At 36.5% G+C, this 27,237-nt stretch overlaps 1 protein-coding gene across 1 annotated transcript in view; it reads right to left on the bottom strand.

Moving 5' to 3' along the window:
• Window positions 1-27,237, bottom strand: part of CHD7 (chromodomain helicase DNA binding protein 7) — a 96,483-nt gene that overhangs the window by 16,045 nt on the left and 53,201 nt on the right. Inside the window, exons 7-22 of the mRNA XM_009889786.1 lie at window positions 24,053-24,108; window positions 22,555-22,669; window positions 20,755-20,838; window positions 19,895-20,032; window positions 19,677-19,798; window positions 18,953-19,196; window positions 12,809-12,985; window positions 11,162-11,305; window positions 8,580-8,835; window positions 3,940-4,150; window positions 3,216-3,411; window positions 2,835-3,002; window positions 1,993-2,172; window positions 1,593-1,703; window positions 1,302-1,507; window positions 157-356 (exon numbers count right to left, since the gene is read on the bottom strand). Of these exons, the coding sequence (XP_009888088.1) occupies window positions 157-356; window positions 1,302-1,507; window positions 1,593-1,703; window positions 1,993-2,172; window positions 2,835-3,002; window positions 3,216-3,411; window positions 3,940-4,150; window positions 8,580-8,835; window positions 11,162-11,305; window positions 12,809-12,985; window positions 18,953-19,196; window positions 19,677-19,798; window positions 19,895-20,032; window positions 20,755-20,838; window positions 22,555-22,669; window positions 24,053-24,108 (2,608 nt within the window). The remainder of the gene's footprint in view (window positions 1-156; window positions 357-1,301; window positions 1,508-1,592; window positions 1,704-1,992; window positions 2,173-2,834; window positions 3,003-3,215; window positions 3,412-3,939; window positions 4,151-8,579; window positions 8,836-11,161; window positions 11,306-12,808; window positions 12,986-18,952; window positions 19,197-19,676; window positions 19,799-19,894; window positions 20,033-20,754; window positions 20,839-22,554; window positions 22,670-24,052; window positions 24,109-27,237) is intronic.

The raw sequence follows: 27,237 nt of genomic DNA on the forward strand, positions 1-27,237 counted from the left end.
TTTAAGTACAGACCAAGTCAAAGCCCACCTTACTCATAAAATCTGACAAGATCCTACAACATGTCAGAATGGCTATAGTTTAAACTAAATACATAGCATGACTGAAGCAATTCTTTCCTATTTACTAGCATCATTATTTGATTGTGGTAGACATACCGGAATGATTAACCAGAGCTCGAGTTTGCCCATCTGCAGTTGGAGTGATCAGATCCCAGATGAAACTTTTGATATTTTCATCCCCTTTGTAATGATTAAGACAATATACCAGGATAGTCCGGCAGATGGTTTCCACATCTTGTTCCGTTAGCTGACGTTTATAGCGCCCATGTGAGAGGATATCAGTCCACCGACCCCAGCTAAAAGAAAAATATGTTCAATACAACAGCCAGGGCACTGGTATTTTAATTTGTGACTTTCAATTTAAGTCCTGGTACCAAGCAAGCTGGGACCTCCTGTATTAGTGCTAATGCATTTTGCATTTGCAGGTTACATCAGGGAATCCAACCTCCAGCACCAAAGAGTTAAGAATGTTTATTTTACAGAACAGGCAATAAGTTCACTGCTCGTAAAGCTGCAATTGAACTACACTCAAAATAACAAAGTACATATGTTTAACTAATGGTCCCAGTAAGCTACAAATAGGAAATTCAACCAAGTCCTACAATCAAGGGATTTGGGGAATCAATTCTTATTTTGATCATGAAATCCATTATTAGCAATTGTTGTACGCAACTTCCCCAAAATACAGTCATTCTGAAGCCCACTGTGTTAGCAGCCAAACATAGCTACTTGCTTGCAAAGAGGTAAAATTCAAATTGGTAAATTCAATGGGGAAAAATATAAAGTATCAAATAGCTGAATTTAAGTGGTGCCAAATACCAGAATCTATGTTGAAAACCTCTATATTGACTTCTGATTTCACAACCACATTGTTCTTTACAAATACACATTGTTATTCTCCACAACATTTAGAAAAGAAATTAAACCTCAATAGCTCAGGAATTCTTTACACGCTAAGAGAAACCAGAAACAAATATTCCATCATCAGAAAACTACGTATCTAACCAGTGAGCTCACAGCCATCTGTGAGACTTTAACTTAAATAACACATATATAAGCAACTTACATATATAGCGACTTAAAATCTCACTGGCATGTATACAGTGTAATGAGGTAAAGGTTACACAGAAAGAGATTATGTGAATGTATCAAGAAAAGGATGAGTTATTTACTATGTATCATTTCCATTTTTTCAGTTCTTTAATCACAATCAGTATATTTAATCTCCTTAATATCCTTACCCATAAACCAGTAAGTTCTTCTCCACCCTGAAACATTCACTTCTTGCGTAACCCTGTGATTTGTCCTGAGGCCTACGGGGCTTTGTGCTAGGCTTTTCCTCAGAATCACTTTCCAGGTCTGAAAACTCCATCAATTCATCTTCTTTCACTGCACTGTAGAGTCTGGTTTGCTTTCTTACTCTTGGTGTATCAATAACTAGGTTATTCTAAAATGAAAGTGAAAATATAGAAATTTAGGAGGAGGGAAAATCTTCAATTTAATTGTACTAGGAACTGTCATAAAACTCTTACCCTTCCATTTAAAGCATCAATATCCAGCTCAGCTTTCTTTGCCCACTTCTGCCAAAAATTAGGGTCATCCAAGGAAATGTCTGTCCTGTTCCCAGATGCAACAAAACTAGCCTAGTAAATGTGAAAACATATGCATTGGTATCTTAACTGCATGCTACAAAGAATATCTATTTTCACTGGTAACTACAATACTTAGGACGTATAAAGTGGTAGTTACAAGAAAGAAAAAAGGTAAGTCTGGAAGCTATCATGACTGGAAATACAGATATCCTAACATTTGTGAGGAAGATACCTGAGACAAGCACATTGAAAAACTGGATTAACACAGAAAGCAATTTAATACTACTTCCATCTATTCTGGTCACGTTTTACTAGTTTTCCTCTGAATGTCAATGCACACCTTCGCAAATGTTGAGCCTTTTCCTTCAGATTCAATAGTAATTGTGTGTGTTCGCCTTAAGAGAATCTGATCAATATCCTCTTCACAAAACTTAGACCCTTCATCTTCCTCATCCATCAGAGCACCATATGCCCCCTTTCGAAGAAGATCTTCTATTTCTTTCTTAGAAAGCTGTTGCACCTGTAATATGTAAGAGAGGGTTTGGGTGTTGGGTTTTTTTTTTTTTGACATCAGCCAGTGTGTACATCTGACAGCATAATCAGACTGACTGTCTTCTTATTTCGCATTTTGAGAACTGAAACTCTAAGATAATGTGGTGTCGGTCAATTAAATATTCATGCTGAAGTCACCTTTAAAAGAATATGAACAGCAAAATTCTTAGAGTGAAGTTATATGAGTGGTTTAAACAATTTAATAATTCATTGTCACTGAATCCCTTTACCTTGGCTCTGATGACTGCTAAACTCCTCCTGGGAGCAGATTTAACTTACTAACCTGACAAATAGCTAAAGCAAAAAAAAGTCCAGAGCAAAAAGGCTACACCAGAAAAAGCTGACTAGAACTCCAAAAAGTGCCAGGATCAACATAATGTAAAGGGTGGAACGATGACAATGGAGGAGGATTGAGGGAACGTGACTCCACCTGCCCGCTTTTGGCAATACGTGAGCCATTAGATAGGCTGAGCCAGTTCATGTAGCCTTGCCCTTAATTAACCCTACTTTAAAATACATGCCATACTCCATCTGAAAACCACTGTTCTCCAGCTAAAATGCTAACAAGAAGAAAAGTGTTACACACGCATAGCATTTGTTGATCATGCACCTTAATATATTAATTCTCACCCCATTTGTAGCATTTTCTCTTCCGCTCATGGATTGTAGCACAGCCTTATCAAGACCAAGCTTCAAACTAGCTTTGTCAAACATTTCCCTTTCATAGGAGTTCCTTGTAATCAACCTGTAAATTTTCACTGATTTGCTCTGTCCTATTCTGTGACATCGTGCTTGAGCCTAATGAAACAGAGATAGATACTGAGTTGCAGGTCACAACAGGAAAAAAAAAAAATACAGAGAACTTGCTTTAAAAGTTATTGCTTTCAACATAAATAATAGTCTTTATGTTTTTAAGAGAGGGACAACAGATGATTTGTTTTGAGATGAAGAAAATTTCACAGCAAAAAGGCGAAGAAAAAATTTCAATAAAATCATCTCTTGTAATATTACCTGGAGGTCATTTTGGGGGTTCCAGTCTGAATCAAAAATGATGCAGGTATCAGCAGCAGTAAGATTAATGCCCAAACCTCCTGCCCTTGTACACAGCAGGAAAACAAACCTATCAGAATCAGGTCTTGAAAACCTGTCAATAGCTGCCTGACGCAAGTTGCCTCTTACTCGGCCATCAATTCGCTCATATGGGTACCTGAAATAAAGATGCAATATAAGGAGAACTTTACTGCAATGCATTGTTTCTTTGTAACAATATGCAATTAAAAAAAAAGGTGGGGGGAAATATGCTACTATAGGGTCAAAGGAATCACAACAAACTGAGTGACTGTTCCTGTATCCACTAGTTTCATCAGGGGAAGACATACTACTACTTTGTCTCCTGCTTTGCACCTTTTGGTAAAGAACAGACTTTCACTCCAAGGAATAAAATAAACATTCGGGCTTAAGCTAAAAAACTCTAGAGCCACCAAAACATTTAACTGAGTAGTAAACTAAGAGGTTTAAAGCTCTCCATGTGAGGTCATTTTGTACTCACCCCAAAGAAAAATCTCAGTGCTTGCAACATACAGGTATGCTTTTCCCTTTAGTCAGATCACTACAGAAAATACTGTGAAGTGTTCGCATTTCACCCCTTTTCAATATGGATTACTCACAGGTTAAATACTGTGGCCACTGAGGAAAGCATAGTTTATTTAGAATTGTATTATATTGTTGCTCTCACCGTCTTTGAATGAGGTAGTCTTCCAGTATGTCCAAGCAGCGCACCATCTGGGAAAAGATAAGCACCCTGTGGCCACCAGCCTTCAGTTTTGGCAGCAGCTTGTCAATCAGTACTAGCTTGCCAGCAGCCTGGATCATTGCCTGGAGCTGAAAATCTGGAGAGTCGGCATTGTGTGTTTCTTTAAACTCTTCCAAAATTTTCTCTTCAGCACCTGCAAAGATTGGACAGCAATACATGAACACTGCAAAGGGTTTTATTAATAAACAATGAGCTCGCCTTCAATACCCTATAGTAACTGCAGGAATGTTTTAAGCGTTAGGTGAGTAAACATTTATAAAAAATATTAACCTTAAATTTAAAGCAAACACATACACAAATACCGCATTAAAAAAAGTAACGTTGAGCATTCATTCTTTTTTTTTTTTCCTCTTTTAAATGGGAGTAAACCCCTTCCTGAATAAATTCATACAACTATTTGATGCACACAAATTAATGAAAAATTTTAAAAAGATGAAAAAGTAAACTATATTCCAACTGTTCAAATGGATTTGCTGTCCTTCCTTAAATGCAACGTGTAAGAAAAAAATATCTCGATTCCATGTGAAAATACAAGGAATACAAATCACATTTAATGTCTGTGCCTCCAAAACCAAAACCAGGCTTAAACACACACGACCTGGACCTGCTCCTTCCATTATTAATTATAGAGTCAAAATTCAAACAATGACAAAGCTAATTTCGGGGAAGGGGCAGGGGGTGTGGGCAGGAAATAAAGACCTGTGAAATTATTATTTTACCTTCTATTTAGCTTTCTTTTCTCACTGAATGTATTATTCTTGTTCAGTTTGATGAAGCTATCCACTGAATATACTGTTCCCCAAATTAGTCAAAAGTTCTTTCTTGCCACTCCCTTTGCCTATGAATGATACACACGGCAACAAATATTTCCTTCTGCCTCTGATTACCTGAAGACTACAGGCCAAGATCAAGTTTTCTCTTAAACCTCTCCTATGCTTTTATTCCATTTTTATGTCACTTCTACAAATAGCGGACTATTCCAAGAATTATCAGATTATTATTCTTTGCTATGGAAAAGGTTAGAAATCTTCACCCTAAGCTTATTTCACATCCAAATAAACCCTTTTTTGGAGCTGTCTTTTTCAGTCACTCTGTTTGTTTTGGGTCTTTTTTTAAATAAAATGTACTTTATAAAGTAGTTCTGGTTTGTATAATATTCAGCTTCAATACTGCTTTTTGAATAATACAAGGAAAGGTGTGAGGTTTGGGGGAAGGGGGAAGAAGAGCTTAATGCCAGGCTTCTGCTGAGCATCTCTCTCATACCCAGTTCTAAGTAGATGCCTGTAAACAAACATGCAAATGCACCCTCCCTGTGTGATCGCTGGTTCGGTGCCTAGTGTAATGTGGTGTCTTAACTAGATACTACCCTAAGCAGGCTGTCTGACAGCTTTGTATTACTCAATACACTTGCACTACTAGCTTTACAGAACTTAACAGATGCAAGATGTGACCACACTTAAAGCTAGTTTTACATCCCTGAATTTTCCTTATCTGGATTCCCTACTCCAAGCATTACTGATCCTAATGGTTTGCACATAAGAAAAATAAACCCATGTGAAAACAGTACAAGCAGACACTCCTTTCAAGTTCCCTTCAATCATATCACTTCCCATCTTGTAAAACGGCCAGAATTTTGGGTATAAATCTCAGCTGAACTTAGGCAATTTCAGGATATAGTAGGCTGTCAAGTAGATCATACACAGTAACTTCAGTGATCTTTCTTGGTTACATCATTTATTTCTTACTCAACTGTGATATCCAAATTTAAGTTTCACTACTATGAAGTAAACCAATATATGCAAACTCAGCATCCACAAAAGCAAACCACCTAAGCCAAACACACTACAATAAACCCACAAAATGGTGAACTTTCAGTATCAGACTTTGGTCTCAACAAGACCTACTTCCCTCCATGACCATGAAGGGAAGACCATGACCTCCAAAAGCATGCTCTTTGAATAAACCTATCCTAGCTAAGCCCTGTAAAAGACTGTCCTGTCTTTTTCATTCCTACTTCAATTGCAATTAAGTGATGTACGCTGAGTAGCCTGTTACCCAAAAGTTACTTAATGTAGTACCTCTAGGTCTGTAACACTAGCTCCTACCCTAGCTGATGTTTACAACGAGATGAAAGGAAGGTATCTGGATATGTGCTTGGTCCATCAGGGAAACCCCCACTTCCACTCGTAATTAAGAGAAGCTTCCTAGAGGTAAAGAGGGTATAAGGAACAGAGTAAGAAATGTTTCCATTATTCAATACTGTAGGATATACGAGTACGGCCTCTGTACTTACAGTGCCTCAGTTCCCACTACTGTCTGTTGGAGACAAAGAAAGAGGAATGATGGGTAAACACTTGAGAATAGTTGCTAGGGAGAAAACAAGGAGTCCAGCTCTAAAAAAAAATGACAGACAATGCTTTGCCCAACTCGGTTGGAGAATACACAAATTGCAGCCACTCTCTCTACTCAAAAACAACCTCAGCAGACCACCATTCTCCCCTCTGCAGAACAGATCTACCAATCAAGAGACAAACAAAAAAACCACTCCATATTCAACTCTTACCGTATCACTTATACCATCACATAACCTTCTACGGTTCTTAACTGAAGATTATCTAGAAGACTTGCTTGCGGCTTTTATGCAAACTAAAACATACGGTGTTCTACTTGGATATTCAAATACACATGCAGTACTGCTTACTCACAAAACCCATAAACTTGGAAGAAAATAAGAAGGATTCAGAGACAACTTTATAAAAACAGTTCAGTCTCAAGAACTTGCTACTGCAACAAATCATTCCTCAGGAGAGCACTATGCACTATTATGTACTAGCACTGCAAGACCTCTTGGTAGAACGATAATAAACTTGTGCCATCACTCTAAGTACAAAGATGTTAATTATTGATCAACAAAATAAAACCTCAAGCTCAGACAACTACAGGATGTAAGAGTATTTTCTGTCCTAGAACTACAAAGGACATGTTTGTTTATTTCCATCCTCCATACTAATAATAGTCAGGATTTATTTATTTTTTCCCATCAAATCTGAAGGCTTGGCCCACCTGCCCTGTTGCTGCATGACACAAAGCATGTCCAAACGTTCAGAAGTCACAAAAATATTATAAAGGCAACACCACCTTCCTTTATTTGGGTTAAGATACAGTCATCAAAAAATACTTGAAATTCTCTGTATAGCCACCTGGACTTCAGCAGTCTCTAACAGACACTAAATGATACAACACTTGTGAGTTAAAAAAAAAAAATATCACTGCTGTAGGCAACACTGCAAGTACTACTCATTAACTGTATTTGACAAAACAAAGTAGCAGCAAAACACCCACTTTATTTCTTTTAGCAATCATGAAATAAGGAAAAATAATGGCAAGGTTAAAACTAGCTGAAAACCAAGAAAAGTAAAAAGCATCAAGTTCAGAAGCTCATAACCTGAACATCCTGAACTATTTTCTGGTAAACTCATTTATAATATGGTTTAACTTAAAACAAAGAACCAACCAACAAAAAAAAAAAAAAATCATACCGGAGCCACAAAACTACTTTACTGTATGCACATCTGAGTTTAGAAACTGAGCAGCTCACTGGTTGGGTTGAAGTACTTAGGAGTAACCCTATATCAAATCTTTGGAATGATTACTTGCGCATGAAATATAATTAGATGTCATTTTGTGAATCAGTTTAAGCCTTTTCTCCCCCCAGTTAAACAAAAAATGTCAAGAAAAAACCATAAGCACTGCAATATGGAAGGCATACAATAAAGAACTGAAATCACATATGGGTCTTGAATGAAACCGTCTTTCACCATGAAGCTTATAACCAGCATTAAATCAACTCTAGCATACATCATATACAGTAAGGAAGAGGAGTTGGGAAACAAGAAACTAGTAGAATGCAACCCTGTATAGAGGCTTGTGTTACATCCTCAAAGAGAAGATTTGATTTGACCAACCCATACAGTTTAGCATACTTCAGACAGCTATGGCTAGCTGGCTCATCGTATAGTGCCTGCCATGAATAATCCTGATCCAAAACCAGTAGCATCACACTGAAAAAGAGTATTTGTCATTAAGTCTAATATGACATTCAAACAAATCTGACTACTTAAATTAGAAAAATGAACAGACCACACGTGGCCATAAAAGCATGCCTGATCATCATTACATTACTATCTCATAGCTGCTACTTACTTTCTCTCCATACAGCATTAACTGTAACTGAAAAAAAGATTGCCATATTTATGCCAGCATCCAACAACCTCCATGATAACCGATGTCTTGTTTGTCAGAAATAACAGAAAGGAAAACTTGATGATACCAACACTAACTCTGTCAGGGCAAGGAAGCCTTAGAAAAAAGCAGCACAGATGTCTTCAAAAGCAATGCTATTCATACTAGCAGATAACCATACCTAAGAGAACCTAAAAGGTTATCTCACTTTTCTACCTAAAATAAATGTATAAATATGAAGACATACTAGAATATAATTTCTAATTCACTGAACTTCCTTACAACCATTTTTTGAATGAGGAGAAAAACAGTAGGCCTACCATTAATAAGGTACGGATGATTGCAGCATTTTCTTAGTTCCATCATAGTGTTTAAAAGATTAGGTACATTTGCCTGACCTCCACCCTTGGAAAGAAATGTGAAATTCTTTTCAAGAATAGCACGATAGTATTTCTTCTGAATATTTGTCAGCTCAACTTCAATGATGGTTTCCTCTTTGGGGGCCAGGTTCTTTTCTACATCCTCCTTGAGACGTCTTAGCATCATCGGCTTCAAAATAGCTTGGAGTTTTTGCACCTAGGAAACACGTGTTTAATAAATAACTGAATTAAAATCTATAAGGCTTCAAATATTTATTTTTCAGTTTCTTTAATTCCAAAATCCCTGTTTCCTACCTCAGATCACCAGTAGAGAGCATTTGTAAAATAAAATAAAATAAAAAAAACCTCCTTCCTCAGTGACCTAGAGACTCAGATCTCCTTTGTTAACTCAGTGAGATATACACTTCTAAAGTAAATTTTTAGTGTGTATCACTTCTGTTTAGTGAATGTTATTAAACAGACTTCACTTAGAACTATCCTTCTAGACAAGGACAGTACTGCACACCAGTCAGGCAAAGCTAATCCTGAGTAAGCACAGCTATATAAGAAAATTTGACTGTAAAATCAAGTTCTGCAGTTAACTTATAACCGCTGTGTAATACAGTGTTTAATGCTATTTTTCCCTTCATATATCTGCTTCTAACTATTTTCTTATTTCCTTAGTCTGAACATCCATGGAAGTAGCAAACTATTTAGTCCTGGTCTCAAAATGAAAACATTTTATTTCTGCAAATTTTTAACGCACTGCTAATTTTTAGTGTCTCCAGGTTTTGTAGCAGATACTTTAAGATATCTCCTAGATGGGGGGAAGGGGGAGAAATGCCCCTTCACTTTCCTGAAAAAAATTAGCCAAATTTTTTCAAGTTTTTGTGAAGTCCCCTTACATAAAAAGCTCAGGAATATTCCATATAGGAAAAGACTGGCATTTAGGTTGTCTCTCAAAGCACAAACGAGATCAGTGTTTAAGAGCTGATAAATGCACCCTGAAATCGGTCATCATCTCCTGATGTAGAGCTGCATAGCAGAAACATGAACAAAAGAACTTTTCTCCTGAATTCACATAATTCCCTTAGTAATAAAGCAACTTCAAGAGAAAGAATATAAATTATCACAGAGGGATGAACAAAAAAAATACATGGAACAGGACTGCATGGAATGGAGGAGAAAACCTAATCCACAAACACATAATGCCTCGCATCACTTGAAAGATAAATCACATTCCAAAACTTCTAACAGTGTATTCAGCAGAGAAGGCACTTCTTCCAAAACTTGTTGGCTCAAGCAATCCAGGCTCCAATTCTGCTCATGGATGATGGCATTATTTTAATAATGTTCCATGTACGGCTTCAAAAATTTCCAGTTCTGCTCTGCTGACATATGCCATCTGAGCTGTCCAGACAAAAGCTATGTTGAGAGTTGGGACATATTAACTCCAGCTCAAACACTATATTAACAGGACTACATGGCTTCTGGATCAGAGCTGGCTTACTTCCAATCAGGTCAGAGTCCAGCCTGACTGGCATGCAACTGCCTGCGCAATCTGTGGAAATGTATCCTATGATTTCCCCAGGACATACTACAATTTTTCCAGGAGGTAAGAGGCTAGGGGGAGAGCCGTTTTGTAATTTAGACTATTACCTATGAAAGAGTTGCTCTCAAAATACCAGAAATTGTATTTTCAGACAAAATCAACAGAAAGTTGCACACAAAAATGCATGCAAATCATGAAGTTAGATTATCACAGGGCCAAATTAAGATGCCATGCTTCAGTTAACTCCCAAAGTTAAGGTGATTTGACTGTTACCTATTGACTTTTTAAAACATTTTTTATATATACAAGCAGAAATGAAAGTTGTATATATGATCATCAGAAACGTTCACATTTTAGATCTAAAACATGCTGCACTGAGAGAGTCTTCAATTTTGCATTGATTTATCTTTTTTTTTTTATTGGACAGCTTGAGAAATCCATTTCTGAGTCAGTCAAAAAAATCTCCTTCCATTTGGTTGCCTCTTGCTAAACTAGGTTTCAAATATGTTCCTGTTTGCACAAAAGTCATTGATAAAACTCCCAGATGTTAACACCATAGAAATTACAGAGGACAGTCCCCTCACTCTGATACTGATGCTTAAGGCAGAATGTCAACTGACAAGTTTATTCTCTTTGAGCAAACAAGCAATTCTGGAAGTTTCATCCAACAACTGTTACAAGACACCTCACCCCCATTTTTAAACACCACACTTTAACGAGGAGAAGCTTTCCCCATTTCTGCATGACCAATGGACAAAGGATTAAAAAAAAAAAAAAAAAAAAAAAGAAATCAGCAATATGGCAAAATTACTTTTGGTCAAGCAAAAAACTCAAAGTGTAAACGAACAAAAAAACCAAGGATAAAACTACTGTGGTCTTCCAAAAAGTAAATAGGTATTACTTGTAAAAACAAGTAATGAAGTTCAAATATAATACAACAGATAAATTCACAATATCTAAATAAAAAAGTGAGCGCGCAGGAAAAGTTTACCTGTTCTTCAGTTTTCAGATCACCAAATTCTTGCATGAATGTGGTTTCTGATGGGAAGCGACCTGGTTCCAAGAAGTGAAGCAAGCTAAATAGCTCTTCTACTGTATTTTGCAAAGGGGTTCCAGTAAGCAGCACTTTATGTTCCTGAAAGGTTAAGAAACAGTTGCCTAGGAATCCATCTAAATTCATTTCCAATGGAGAAATACACAAAGTTCTGTCTTTTTTCCCCTTCCTCTATGTATCTCTCATCTTTGCTTCCTCTCCCTTCCCCCAACTGCTTACATACAGCTTTTTTCAAGGCATTTCTAACTAGTATTCTGACCTTCCTTCAGCTATAGCCCAGAAAAATACATCAGTAATTAAGCACCTGCAAAGTCTTCCAGATACAAGAAGAGATTTTACTGACCCACAATGTTCCAGCTCTTTCTCAAATACAGTGAACAATGGCACAAACACAATACAATGGCAAAACAACAGCTGAACTTCTCCCATCAATTCCAGTATAAATCCACCAGTTTATTACACCTCCAATAGATCTCAGTACATGAATCTCTTCAGGGTAGGTGTAAGCTTCTAACATAGGAAACCTGAAGAGTCCTACTTTCCATCTAAACACAACAGAGCATGAGACTGGCAGAGACAAGAGGAAACGTTGCATATTGCTTCAGAGGAGGAGCCCAGAGAGGTTAAGCAACTTGCCCAAGGTCAAACACGAATTTAGTAGTAGAACAAGAACTGAAGTGCACAGTCCTATATCTCCACCTATGGCCTATAAGCTCAGCTTTACTCTAATACCAACCATAATAAGCAAAATAACTTGTATAGAGCATTTTTACAAAATTTCATTCATTAAGCCTCAAGAATCCTTCAAGAAAAGTATTCTTTAACAAACAGGGAAAAGAGAAACTAAAAGTGACCTACAGGCCACCAGTGCTTGTGTAAGCTAAAGTTTATGCCCGTTTATTCTTATCAGAAATAAGAGGTTATGAGTTCCAAGTATTAACTTAGCATGACTGCATTCCTCTCACATTTTTAAAGAATTTTCAGGCAAAAAAAAAAATATTTTGCCTTTTAAATGGTAAATATCTTTAAAAACATCATCTTATTTTTCTCTCTGTGCTTAATACACGTATTTTGTGCACATAATGTAATACATAGTTATGCAAGCATCAGAAACCAACTCACTTTTCCTTCCCTTAGCCAGTCTGAAAGAAGGTCCTTATGGCCACACAAAAAATTAACATTAGAACTGACATCAATGCAGAGCAGTTTAACTCTCACACCTGTATCTGGCCACCTGACCACATTACAACCTTAAATAAAGGTCTATGTGAAGAAGTGACTACGGAGTAAGTCACATGAAAAGAGAGAAAGGTAAGAACAAATTTATCTTGATCTTCTTAACAGAATCCCCATAATTCTTGGTCTAAATCCATGAAGAGACTTATGAAACATATCAGCACTCCAAAATTCAAGGTATACATATGGTTCCACGTATTTTAAAGACTTTCTCAGCTGCATTCCCTTGTTCTTCTTAGCACTTGATACTTTTACTTGAGAAGAAAACCTTTTATTTTACTTTTTGATGAAACCATCAGGAGTAATAAAAATACAGAGGACGCAAACGTAAAAGATGTACACACTGACCAGGTCCATCATCTTGAGTCCTTCCAAAAGCTTACAGTTCCGGTTTTTCAGCCTGTGGGCTTCATCAATGACCACGCAACGCCATGGAATGTTACGCAGCTCCGGGCAGTCAGTCAAGATCATTTCAAATGTTGTGATAATGGCATGGAACTTGTAGGACCCTTTTATCACACGACCCTAAAAAGAACAGCAAAAGTTGAAGTAAACTCCCTGGTAAAGAAAGGAAGTACATTTGTTTCATCTTCAAAACTCTTTCTTTAAAAAAATACAGAACAGTACAATGGGCAAGATATTTTAAGTAAACAAAGTCATTATTGCAGACTCAATTAGGGAATACAAATGTGTAAGTTTACTACTGGCTTCATGGCAGCCATGTTTTTAATCCTGTGAAAAGGCCTCCAGAATCACTGCATATTCATTACGAAGATGTTATACAAGTATTTCAGTCATAATTCATATGGATTATACTAATGCCTTGAAGCATTAATGTATTGCTGCAATATTGAAATAAGGTTTTCAGACTTTTTCAAGTGAATTTTCTTTTTTCTTTTAAATCAAAGATATGTCGTGGTCCTCCCAAACAATCCAAATAAGCCAGAAGTACATTAAGGCTTCAATTTTACGACTATTAGAATATTGTGCTCCCAATAAACATTCATTTTTTTCTGTGGACATCAAGTATCCAAAACACCTACAATTCTAGTCAACAGCTTTGAAAAGAAGCAAATCTCTGAACTCTTTAATGGAAAGTGTATATCCCTGCATACATATGCATACAAGTACATTTTTCTGGTAAATTTGTGTTAAGTGAAGTTCAACAATATGATTTACTTGATGTCTGGCACTATATTCGCTACTTATTTGGTTCGCTGACAATCTTATTTTCAGAGCTGATACTAAGACTCTGTTTCAAACTTTACTCAAGATCATGAAATAAATAGCTTCCTGACATTATCCTATATTTCTTCCCAATGTTGTTAAAAGAAAAACGTGACTTGGTAACCCCAGTGGCACTGGATCTGCACAGTAACACTCTCTCTCTAAGGATCAGCCTCACACAAGTTCAAGGCCTTTCTATGTTTTCAAAGCAAGACTATGTCACAGGTTGTATATTGAATATATTTCAAAAGAAACACATATTTTACAGTAAGGTGACCATTTCTTCCTTCAAACATGTGCAAGTCTGAATCCTTTCATAAGTGACCTGCATATAATCCTCTCCCAACTGTGGGGATCAGAAATGGCTACTGACTCAATAAAATTATTGGAAACCTGATATCCTGAACTTAACATTAAATCTGCCTATGCACATCAAGAGTATTTCAGAGGAAGTAATGACCTGCTCAACAGTGCTTTCTCGCCGCATAGTCCAGAAACATTTACCTTCTTCGTGAGAAAAACAGTTATTACCTAACAAACAGCAGATAAAGATACACTAAGTGGACAACTTGGCCAGCAAGTTGAAATACTGTAACCTTTTCATAAGCCAGATATAACTGTGAAAATATGAGAATGCAGCCCAGGAGATTTTTTCCAAGTGGTGGAAAATACTTCCATAAGCAACTTCCCGACCGTACGGCAAGCAGTGCTCTTCAAAAATGATCACTACATAAAGCAGCACATCCAGGTAAAGCCAAAATTTTAAGACAGATCCTTGATTATATATTTAGAGCTGTCTAAATCTCACATTAAAATATCCACAGTGGTCTTGCCTCAAGAGCTCACATTATTTGAAAGACAGTCAAATTCTGTACTGAAGACACAGGAGTAAATCAAAGAAAGTTCCAAGAGCTCTCCAAGAGCTTCAAAAGGTGAACAATGTTGTTGTTCAACAGTTTCAGGCCTCCAACACTTGGGGAAGTATGGAAAAAAATCCTAAGTAATTCTATTAATGTCACATTTGAGAAATTCAAATGTAGAAACTATCAAGGAAGTGATCTATAGTATTGCCACAGGTGAATTCTTAGGCAACTTGCAATCAATTTATCCTGTTGCAGTGTGGCATCCCAATGGAGTTCTCTGATGTTGGAACCATAGGAATTTCATATCCATTTACTCAGAGAAGTTCCTCCATTTGAGGAAATCAATCTTCCTAACAGGTAGCAGTTTCCTGTTCTGTTTGGAAAATTCTTCTGGAAGTAACTCAAGCAACAGAGGTTGAGTACAACAATAAGATACGGTACAACAATTAAATATGAATATAAAATTGGGGTTATGTTTTGGGGTATTACCTCTTAGCAGATACAAACTGAGAAGATCAAGTGTATGTGTATAAGAAGTGGACTTCTAAAAAGATGCACATTCCACCAATAGGAACCATGAAATATTATTATTGTGGTCTTTTCCCACCAACCTCAAGATGCCACTTTGAGGAACAGCAAAACAGATGCAAGAAATGTGCATGTTAACCAATTATAGCCGGAAGGCATCTGGAAAACTAAGTCCCAGCCACTTCGTAAAATACAATTCAATGTCATCTTCAGTGAAAGACAGTCTTGTTGGTGAAATACTGCCTTATACTGCCAGACGCTAAACATTCTTTGCAGAAATCCAGTGTGATCCTATGTTGATGACATGTTTATAGCTCAGTAGCTTCTCAGCAAGAAAGAAAACCACACAGGCAAGAAAATACTCTTAAGCCAACACCCACTGAGTCCCAAAGGAACGAACCAGATAAGCCAGATAAAGTCCTAAATATCAACAGCATTATTTTGAGTTAAAATCAACCAAGAACAAGGTATTCTGTTTCTACAGGTGAGCCAGGTTGTTTCTCTTTTTAGTCCTCATTACACTGCAAAAAAGTTTCCCTCACAAACAAGTCAACTCTTTTGCAGGGCTCTGTCATCAATTTCATTTGGCATATATCTTTCCTGATCTTACAACAGAACTCTTTCTTAGAGGTAGAATACTACAGAAAAGCAACTGCTTTATTTTATATTCCAACCAGGGAAGGCCTCCAGAAGGACCTTTCCGTTATACTGCTCAAGAACACCAAAACAGACTTCCCTACGTGACCCTCACAAGCAGTAAAGTAGGAAGGGATTTTAGGGGAATGTCCTTAGTGTTGAAGTCACACTACTGCAGAAACGTATTTTGTTATCAACTACTCTCCAGGTTTTCACAGCAACTTGACTCTGGTTACTGGTGTTGACTATGAAAATCACACTACTGCAGATGGGGTAGGTGCTTCTTATGCACGCTGTCTCTTATATTGCCCTTCAAAGCCACTCAGACTTTCTCAATGTTCAATGGTCTTTTTGAGAAACAGCTCAGCTTGAGAGTCCTCTTTTCATGTTAAAACCTAAGAAGCCGATGACACCAATGTCTGGGTTGATGTGTTTGGCAAGGGGACTAGAAATGATACTGCCAAAGCCTGCCTTCTTTCTCTCCCTTCTTGACCCCCATCATACGTCCACTGACGGTACTTAAGAGGATGCCAGACTGAATGCTACATAGGGATTCAGTTTGTCAGAACACGAAGAGACTTTTTCTGTAATTCAGTTTCTACCATGCGTTTCACAGCTGACACAGTCTTACAAAGAATGGAACACAGAAGGTGATTTCATGACACATCTAACTAGCTGCCACCAAATGGATGAGTTCACTCCGTTTCTCCTTTATCCCCAACCATGGCAATTGTCTGATTCTCCTCTTAAGCCAGTTCAGGGAGCAAAGCTATCAGAAAAGGATTCATTTTTCTGTGCCATGAGTGCTTTGTCATTACTCGTTATGGGGTCAAATGACTCCCATGGTCATTACAAGAGGAGAGTTAAGACTACGGCAATGGGGGGGGGTGGGGGGAGCTTTCTGCACTTGCATCCTTTTACTTTAATTTAGATCCTTTTAGCTGCCTTCAGAACAACAAAACGATATTGCTAAATTAACACTAAGAATCTGCACCGTAAGTGGGATTTTTCTGAAGATGTTCCTTCAAGTTCCATGCAACATACATGCTCCATCCTAAGAGGAAGAACATGCTGAGAACAAGCACCACTTAAATAAAAATCATGTATGTTTGTTTGTTAACACAGGAAATACTTCAGTAGAGGCAGTATTTGTATAAACCCAACTTTTTAAATTTTATAAAAAAATATCTCTCTCTCATAAGAAATAATTTGAAAACAGAAAAAGTATAAATCAATTCCAGTTCATTTGCATCTAGCTAAGAAGCTAAATGTAATTATTTTTGTAAGGAATATAAGCCATTAGACTTCAGTGTAGTAACTGTTATTCAAATCAATATCCTTTAAAAACACTGTATATGATTTTGATTTGAAACTTTCTTTGATAAATTGTTGAGAAAATGGTTATTTCCTAGGCCAAACAGACTTATAACTACTATAAATTACTATGTGCTTTTCTACTATATTTAAGTAAGTGATCCTATTTCTGTTTGCCCTAATGGTATGTCAAGTTGTGCCAGTCATCACCTTCAAAACAGTTTTTACTCAGTTCTTTCCCCATAAAACCATATTTTCTATCTCGCAACCACCCTCGCAGCTTTGCTCTAAGGACTCCAGTTTTTCAACACTCTTTTTGAGGACAGAAAGTGAGCACTAGGCAGAACTGGACTACCTGCTACATTACCAACAAAGAGAAGAATGCTGTAACTTTTTTACTCTTTAATAAAGATTTCTTTCCTCCTACACACTTGCACTACACTAGGCCTTTTAACCACAGTCTCACAGTATGAACTCATGTTTAACCGGTCGTGTGTCATCACACAAAAGGATCTGCATTTGTCTTACAGCCTTCCCAGAACCAAGCTCTCCCTACCGTAAGAATCATCTCCATTCCTTGTCCACAGACAGCCCTATATTTAGCTGTTCCGAGTATTGTTAGCTTGGATCCAATTTATTAAGTAATACAGCTTATTCTGTATCCATGAACTGTCTTAATTATTTACCACTCTCCCCATCTTTGTGTCATTTGAAAACTTCCTCAGTAATGATTTTATGTTTTCTTTCAGGTCATTGATAAAAGTGTTATATAGCTCATGTACGCGAACCAATCCCTGAAGAACTACACTGGAAATGCAAATCATTTCTCATTTACAATTACATCCAGAAATATCAGTTAGCCAGTTTTAAATCCACTTAATGTGTGCCATATTGATTTTATATCATTCTAGTTTATTAATCAAAATATCCAGTGGCATAAAATCAAATGCTTTACAGAAAATATAAATATATGAATTCACCACTATCACCTCTTTAAGCTCAGCTGGAAGGAATACTCCACAATACATCAAATCAGGTTGAACTCTTTTTTTTCCTCTTAAGTGAGGAGGATTATGTTGTTTTGCAATAACATTTGATGTATGCACATTATTTTTCGCCAATCCTGTTTACTTACTCTGAGAAAGCCATGCATTTAAGCATAGAGATCTGTTGCTCTTTATAGCTTCAGTTTTCCAAATAATTTTCTGGTTTTATCCCCAAACCTTTCTGTACCCGCTCTCCTTCTCTTATAAAAACTATTCAACATGAGTGCAATAACACAGATTCAAAATATATCTCACTTATTAAATTTGATAAACAAGCATCGACAAGTTTGAGATCTGAAAGCTGGTCTTTTCCTGGAATGGTAGGCAAAGATTGATTTTTAAGCTTAGTTCCAATTAAAGTAGCTTCTCCATTGGGAATCTTTTCTGCCAGCTCTCATCAGGAACGCAAAATAATAAAAACCTCGTATGAAACAAGGAAATAATTAGAAAGAAATTCTTTACTCTGAGGGTGGTGAGACTGAAACGGGCTGCCCAGAGTTGTGTATGCCCCATCCCTGGAAGTGTTCAAGGCCAGGTTGGATGACGCTTTGAGCAACCTGGTCTAGTGGAAAGTGTCCCTGGCCACGGTAGGGGTCTTGGAACTAGTTGATCTTTAAGGTCCCTTCCAACCCTAACCATACTACGATTCTATGATGAGAGTTGCACCATCTCAGTAACTCTTGGTCCCTCTCTATTTCCAGCTGATCTTTTGGCTACTATTAAAAAGCACTCTCTTTATTAATACATATATGCCTTCATTATCAGCTAAAAACTACTATATCAGTACTAAAAAACTAATCGATGCCTAGACAATGCTTAGATTAATTAATAACAGTAAAGCATACACAAAAAAGAGAAAAATCATGAAGAGCTTTTACCTGTGGATCTTTGAAATACATTTCATACAACTGAATGGTCCGCCGGCTTGCTTGACTCCCATGATAGACAACCACATTCAACTCTGTCCAGGTGCGGAACTCCCTTTCCCAGTTGGGAATTGTGGACAATGGTGCAATAACCAAGAAAGGACCATGGATTCCTTTCAAATATATCTCATAGAGAAACGTAATGGACTGGATAGTCTTTCCCAACCCCATTTCATCTGCTAAAATGCAGTTTCGTCTGAAAACAATAATAAGAACAGCCTGAATGATTTATTCCTAACATAAAACATGGAAAATCAGTAAGGAACTAAACTGAATAAAACAAATTTCTAGAACAGCAAGTTTACACTGAAAAGACATCATAATCTTTTTGTATTTTAAATAAATGTTATGATTTGTGATCCAATAAGAATGGATATAGCCATTCTATGTACCTCTCAAGTTCACATGGGGGAGGAAGGGGCAGCAGGGGTATGTGTGAACACATATACATACAAAAGCATTTGTCACAAGAATCTATTTGAAATATGCGTGGTTTATGTAACATTGTATTATCCACCCAAAATTAGTTTGTATATGTTTTCTGCAGCAAAAAATGAGACAAGTAAATAATTCTAAAGCCTTGCTTTAGAAGGTTATTTTAAAAGGTTATTGTTTCAAGTAAACTATAAAAGCTTTTCCAAAGCAGGATGTGGCAAGTAAGCAATATTTTACGTACGTGTTGTACCAATTGAAAAGAAGCCAGTTTACTCCCTCCAACTGGTATTCCCTGAGTTTGTTATTGTTTTTATACTCCCTGGAACTCTCCGATTTCTTCCAGTCATCGGCAGGAGGTCGCTCCTGTTTCAAATACAGCAAATCCCATTAGTGGTTTCTGAAAGACCACATTACTTTACTATTTTCAAATAAAGTCCTCTATATGGAGCCAATTCTTACCACACGCTCCATTTCTGGCTCCCTAGACATCAGTTTCTCAAATTCTTCAATCTTAGCTTGGTCAATGTCTTGCTTGAGCTCCCAAGTGCTGTCTTCATAAGGAAGCGAACACCATTTCACCAGATAATGTGTTACAGGCTTTGTTAAGACAGAAATAAGATTACATCACAATTTAAAAAGAGTAAGAGTGTAAACTTTTTAACAGATCTGCAGGCTAGATACAATTCAAAAAGCTTTACCAGACCTGAATGTCTGAATCAGCCAAAAGCATAAGCAAAGAGCAGGCTGACACCTTGACAACCTAAGTAAGATTAGAACGCGGGGAATGCAGGCTTAGCACCAAAACGAGCACACTACTACATTTGAAATCACTAGGGTTAAATTCAAATTTATAAGTAAAACAGTATTTCTTTTCCGACTGTTACAATTTCTATCCTTTAACAGTCAACTCTTTTTCTTGTCAGTGTTATCAAAAATTTCCCAGCAGGCAACCCAAACACCGCCATTCACGAATAGAATGACACTGTCAGTGAAACTTTCTATTCTCCCCAAGACCAAAAGGGAGTCTCCTGGAAGACAAAGTGATCTCGTTCTGCAGAACAAGCCATTAAAGAGTAAGAACAGTGAATTCAGGACCTCTTCTGCGACATAGTCTAAATAATGTCTAAACTATTATGACATTTACCTAAAATTCTTGTCATTTTTAATTAAATTCTGTATTACCTGCAGGGACATCATATTTCTACAGCATTACTAATACGCTAGTAGCTTCTGAAGTGTTTAATACATCCACATTTCTAAACAAGAAATTCTAAACACAGAGTCTATATGACTACAAATGCACTAAAACTTTTGCTTACCTCTCCATTATCATCTGTGCTACGTGAAAAATCCAGGATTCGATCAACTTCCACATAATCTGGATTAAAAAGCTCATCATCAATCTGCTCAAGGAAAGAGGCAAAAATATAAAAGACATCTCTATTAGCCCTTCCTGAGAGGAAAAATTATTATATATTTCACCATGCAATAATATTTTGGGTCACGGTGACACAGAATTTATATTTGGCAAACTTCAACATGTTAATTGAAATGCTACAATTCAGCAAGATCGTCCCCCGTGAGGGAATCAGACTTCTCAGACTTTGTTAACTGGGCCTCTTAATTACTGTGTGAAACCTTTTACTGTGAGAGAATGTTTAAGAATATTTTAAATGAAGTGTGAAATTACAATTCACTAATGAGCAATCGAAAAGGCTTATGGCATGCAATGCATTTAGCATTCTTGAAAACTACAGCTTGCAATAAAGAAATTAGAGCCTTGTACACTAAGTGCCTTTGGATTATTTTAACTACAGGAATTGTCTAACTGCTTTATAAGCAAGATTCAAAGATTATTATTTCAAAAACAGAGAAAAAACACTGCACGCATACAGTTTCACCAAAAATCACAATTTGTTATGTTCTTTCTTATGCCTTCAACAGCTTACAGGATTCTCTTGTGTACTAAAATGTTGTGTTTCATTTTATACTTTTAAGATCCTCTCCAATAGAAAAGGTAGACAAAAGGACTAAAGACTATATATTTTGATAGCTCTTTCTAGAACAAGAACAAATTCCAAGTACTTACAATAACTTGTGACCCACTTGGAAACAGATTTTAAAAAGGAAATATTTAGAAAGCAGGAACTCCAGCCATCTTCACTTAGAACATATACTAAATTTTAGAATGCTGCTCCTTAATGACATTATATACTGTACCAACTGTTATTCCAAATTACGTATTTATTAACTTCTTCAAAAACCCAAATATACGGAATCTTGAACGTTAATTTTATCTAGTTCCTTAGGCATTAGTATTGTATGATGCAGCTAATTCTTTACATGTGCCATCCTATTTTATAATCATCTCAAAGCGTTTTGGATGCTCTGACATAGCACTCACAGATGTTCTATACTCTCCTAGAAGCACAACACATCAAGTCCTCCCCTCCACCAATTCCTGTAAATTTTATCAAAATATTATCAATCAGATGCACTTAATGAAAAATCCATACTGACTTTATGGAAGTTCTCAATTTGCAACAGGTTTTGTTTAGCTTGAACTATAGAGTAAAAATAAATATAAATAAATAAATAATATCTAACATGAACCTTTTTTTTTCCCCTCAAAAGACAGCATTTTACTGAAAGGTAAGCTTTCAGAGACACAAATCAGCAGATCTGGTCTTCTATAGACAGGACCCCTGCACACTACTGCTTACAGGTCTAAGTGAAATTAAATTGATGATAGAAAGCTTAGAATCCCTAGTGAGCAGCAGTCCATAACACACAAGAATGTGATGCATTTTTCTGGCATAATCAGATCCTGAGAAAAGAACCCTGGTACTGATTCACTAAGAGTCATACTTACAATACAAACAACTAACCATTCACTTTAAGGAAAAAAAAACAACCTATAGTAAAAAGTATAAAGTCAGGATAGATCACTTGAGTTTCACAAACTTGCAAGACTTCGATCAGGTGTGGTTATACTTTATACCAGAATAAATTCTACTGACATATCACACAGTTCTTCAAAATCTTCTGCTTATATACAGAACAAGAATTCCCAAGAATATTCCTTAAATACCTAAAAGAAAGAAACAAACAAATCGTACTTCTGAAAGGAATTTGTTCTGGCCCTGTTTTGCCTTAAACCGCTTAATCTTCTGCTGAATTCTCTTGTCTTTGTCCAGCTCTTCCACAGATGCCCACTGACAATGAAGGTAAGAACTAGAAAATGAAACAGAAAATCTTACTCAAAACTATGCTTCCATGTATCCCGCTATTATAACTAGTTCCTTCCAGCACATTGTATTGCCATGCTTGGAAAACTGGACGTGATCATCTTCATCATACAAGTTATTAACAAATTGTCTTTACTGGAAGTAATTACACTTAGTGATAGAGAAACTTGTCAGTAAATAAAAATAACTCTCATTCAAAATTTAAATACATACCCCATACGTTTAGTGTTTGGCACGAAGCTATGATGATTTTTATTGGGCATACTTAAAACATAGTTACTATACAAGACATTTACCATAAATATCACTATCTAACACCATACTCTAGCAAATATTTCAAATACTAACATGCTATACACCAGTTTTTGAGAAAACAGCATTCTAATTAAAAGTTGCATGAGTCAACTGAAATTTTAACAGACAGAAAAGAAAAACCCTTGTAAATGCAGTTCCATGGTAATAATTCATCTTTAAGAAAACACAAAGTAAAGAACAGCATCTCTGCCAAAACTACTAGTCCCACTTTATAAATTTAGAGTCTGTCGAAAGTTATATTATTAAGAAGTCTAAGACATGTTAATAGAAAAATTACATGCCAATGTAATAAAACTAAACAAAGCATAATTAAGCTATTAAACATCATGCAATAATCAATACAGTGCAAAAGGTACAAAGGTAGCAGCACACTGAATGAAGTCTACTATCTGCAGTTAGCTGCCAAGAAACTCACTTTAAGTGAATTTCTCTCTCAGATGGAAAATTTGCTAAAATTAAACAAGATAGGCTATTTTCTAAAAGAAAAGTGAACTTATCCAGCTGTGAGGTACCATATTTTAAATACTGATTGCACTGCAGTTTCAGACACAAGAAGTGAAACAACGTGCTGCTCTCACCACTATTACATCAGGCTTACAGAGAGGCAGCTACCCGCTGGATAATGGAAGCCATCTTGTTTGTTATCTTAGACATTTTGTTGAACACCAACCTTGTTTTAAAAACAATGTTAAGGGTTATTTTTTAGTACTTTGCAGGCCTGTTACTCTATTGTTCCAGTTAGATCTACACAGCTACATAGGTATGTGCTCATGAATCTGCATGCATAACGAACCTTAGATTAAAGTTTTTAATAGCAGAACAATTTTACCTGTGGATTTCATTTTGGAGAGAACACAAATTAAGATGATGCTATCAAACCCACTACCACCAATGCAAGGTATTTCCCTGTTTATTTGCCACTGTTTTGGATTAAACATTAGAAATTTTAAAAGTTGCTTAGTAACAGTTATATCATTTACAAAACCAGTTTTTAAAAACTATTTGGAAATTACGTGAACTTGAAGATAGTAATCAAACCTGTAACTTTACTTACAAGTTTTTGTACTTTACATAGAATTCCTCTATTTCTACCTCCTCTCCGTTCTCCATCTATAAGACAAGAATTGTTGAAATGTGAATGAAACCACTAAACAGCCCAATTTAGTTAATGATTAAAACTAACCAAAATACAGAATACTGTCCCCACATAGATAGACAAGTGGAGGTGTAGGAAAGCGTTAGTGGGGGGAGGACACGGGTGAGGAGTTTCCTCCAGCAGCTTACCCAAGTACATACTCCACTGCTTACTACAATTTCCAAGACATGAATCATTTGAACTCCTCCCTAACCACATGCAGCTTCATTCACAACCTCACCCCAAATCTGGCTTTCCGCCAAACCCACAGTGTTAAGTAGAAGCCAAGTGTACCATTTTCTCAGGCAGCAGCCAATTAGCAACTGCACTCCTGAATGCCATATGTATTATTTTTGGCTGGCTCATGGCAACTTTACATTGTGGGTTTTGTAATGTTTTAAAAAAGAGTTTTAAAGGGGGTTTATTCCTCCATATAGTTAATAACTCCAAACAAGAAGCCATATAAAACTAAACCTTATACCTCTACTAGAGTTTTAGTGCATCAGTGTTCATGGCTTTAGTTTTACTCAATGGTGCAATTAAATTCACTCAGGCAAGATGTCTCACATACAGAGCAGCCAAATTAAATTAACACCCAAAAACTACATTTAAAGCAAGGTTAAAGTTGTGATATAAACCAGCAAAACCAAGGGCATTCAGTGCTAAGGGTTGAGACTACCCTTAACTCATCCCTAGTGCCAAAGTATTGCATAACATATGGCATGTAATACTTTGTTGAATTACTCCTGAACCCAGCCATAGGACAAACTAAGGACAGTGCACCAGGCACACGCTTAGAATTCAGTTTATGTCACAACATTAACGGTTTGTGTTTACTAATGAACTTTGGAACAATTTTAAATAGAAGAGGATTTTCTGGTTTACACACTTCATCAGGGACAACAACATCTGTAATAAATATTGTATGTAGCGCTAAACAGCCAAAACTGTTGACTCCTGTATAAGTCAACATCCTCAATCATTTTTGTATATACCTACGTATGCACATATAAAAAGACAGAAAAAAATATAAAAGAGAGACTACTCTAAAGCTAGAGGATGAATTATCATCTTCCAAATTCTCTCTCAAAAGAAAAGTTGCTGGCTAGACATTACTTCCATAGCAGTGCAATTAAAGAACAACAGTATCAGTTGCATTAAACTCTGTTCTAGCACAGTAAAGAAAAAGTTAATGCATTCCTAATCCCTGATTAACGTAGTATTTCTTCTCTTCCAGGCTAGCAAGGGATTTTATCATTTTAGTGCTTATATCACTCCAGTACAGTCTGTGTTCCTTTCTAGACAGAGGAGCAATACCAGCTTCCACTTAGTTCTCCCTGAAGAAATGGAAGATGATAAGGTATTCCTGGTGCTACTTCTTGATCTTCTCGAATCCTCTGTTGAAGAAAAAAAACCTATTCCCTAACACTAAACACAGGCCAGAAGCTTCTCCGTCACTTACAAAGATACTGTCAAAGGAAGGAATTGGAAGATGATCAAGATATTCTATTTTAAACGAAAAATTTAAAAGGGAGTATTTCTCAAGAAGGTGCTCATATTTAGGAGATCAACACTGTATTTAAAAAAGTATTAAAAAATGGAGATCCCATTATCTGAATCCATTCAATACCCTGACACAAAAATCAGTCTTTAAGAAGTTATCCCTAATTTTAAGACTTTTTTTTTTATTATTATTTTCTGGAATGCATTTTGGCCAAGTCTCCTTGATTAGTTTCAAACCAGAATCCTTTGAGATACATCAATCTTACAATGACAACATGGTTAAACACCTTTGAATAAAGGTTTCATATAAGCCAATTTAACTTCCCTCAACAGCATTTCAGTCAAGTATATTTTCTGTAAACTGCCAACCTAAGAACAATAATTTACAACGTAAATCTTGATAAATCCTGTAACTCTCATGAGTAAAGTGTAATTTTGTATTGTTTAATAGGTAATAACTGGTCTATGTTATACATCCTATGAGTGTGCATCTTTTAATCTTCTAAAAATCTTACTCCAGCATTCATGCTTAAGGCAAAAAAAAAAAAAAAAATCTAATCAAGTTACAATCACCAGCACTCAAGTAGGGTGTAACAATAGATTAGTTTAGGATATACGAGACAGAAGTTAATGCCTTTGACGTCACTATCCAACCCCCACTATATGTACATTTACATTAACCAGGTAAAAAGGTGAGATAGCACATTTATGCAAAATTCTCCCCAAAACTGATTACACAGACATCCTAAAATAGCACATGGCAGACTTGGGCAACACAGGACACTTCAAATTATCATTGCACAGGTGCAACTGTAATTGACAATCCGATCCACAGTCTCTGCAGATAATTGAAGAAATAAATGATCCCTTCCTTCAAGCAAATACTTAGCACACAATCTTGCACTGCCATTGCCGCAGAAGTGATACAGTAATACCTGCTAACACAGACGTTATTTTAGCAAGCCACTCAGTTGTAGAGACAAGAGTGAGCTTAAAAAACAATACCCAGAAATATAAACTGCTAGGAAAAGAGCAGACAGAGCACATTAACAACAGATGCAAAGCAGCACATAAAAAACAATCACCTGGACTGACACACAGCACTAGATTGTAAACTAATCCATTTGCGGAAGAGATTTAGGCATTTGTACACAGTTCAATTAGATCTAATTCTCACCATGTATTGGTAGGCAAAAAGAGAAATTCAGATGTGTAACATGCAGGTATAATGTTCTACAGACTCCACATCTTTCCATACTATGTGCTATTTGTGCTGAATAGCATATTTAGTTCTAGTCATTCCTTTTCAAAGTTAAGGAGCAGAAATTCAAAGGGGACTAAAGCTAGCCCAGAAAGTAATTAGAAAAATGAAAACTTTCCACGTACAAACTGAAGATATAAGGACCACGATGGTTTGGAAAGAGAGCAATACATGTACTTAACGCTTTCTGCAAAAGGGAAGGGTATTCAACAGAATTCAAAATTCCATGTTAAGAACAACAGGGAAAAACACTGTCTTTTATACTCCCAAGCATGAACTAAAGTAATTTCTACCTTTTATTCTGCACATTTCAAAAATGGTTGCAAGTACAGTGCTGCAT

The sequence above is a fragment of the Charadrius vociferus genome, unplaced genomic scaffold (assembly GCF_000708025.1).
Source record: "Charadrius vociferus isolate BGI_N301 unplaced genomic scaffold, ASM70802v2 scaffold167, whole genome shotgun sequence".
In the NCBI taxonomy this organism is placed as follows: Eukaryota; Metazoa; Chordata; class Aves; order Charadriiformes; family Charadriidae; genus Charadrius; species Charadrius vociferus.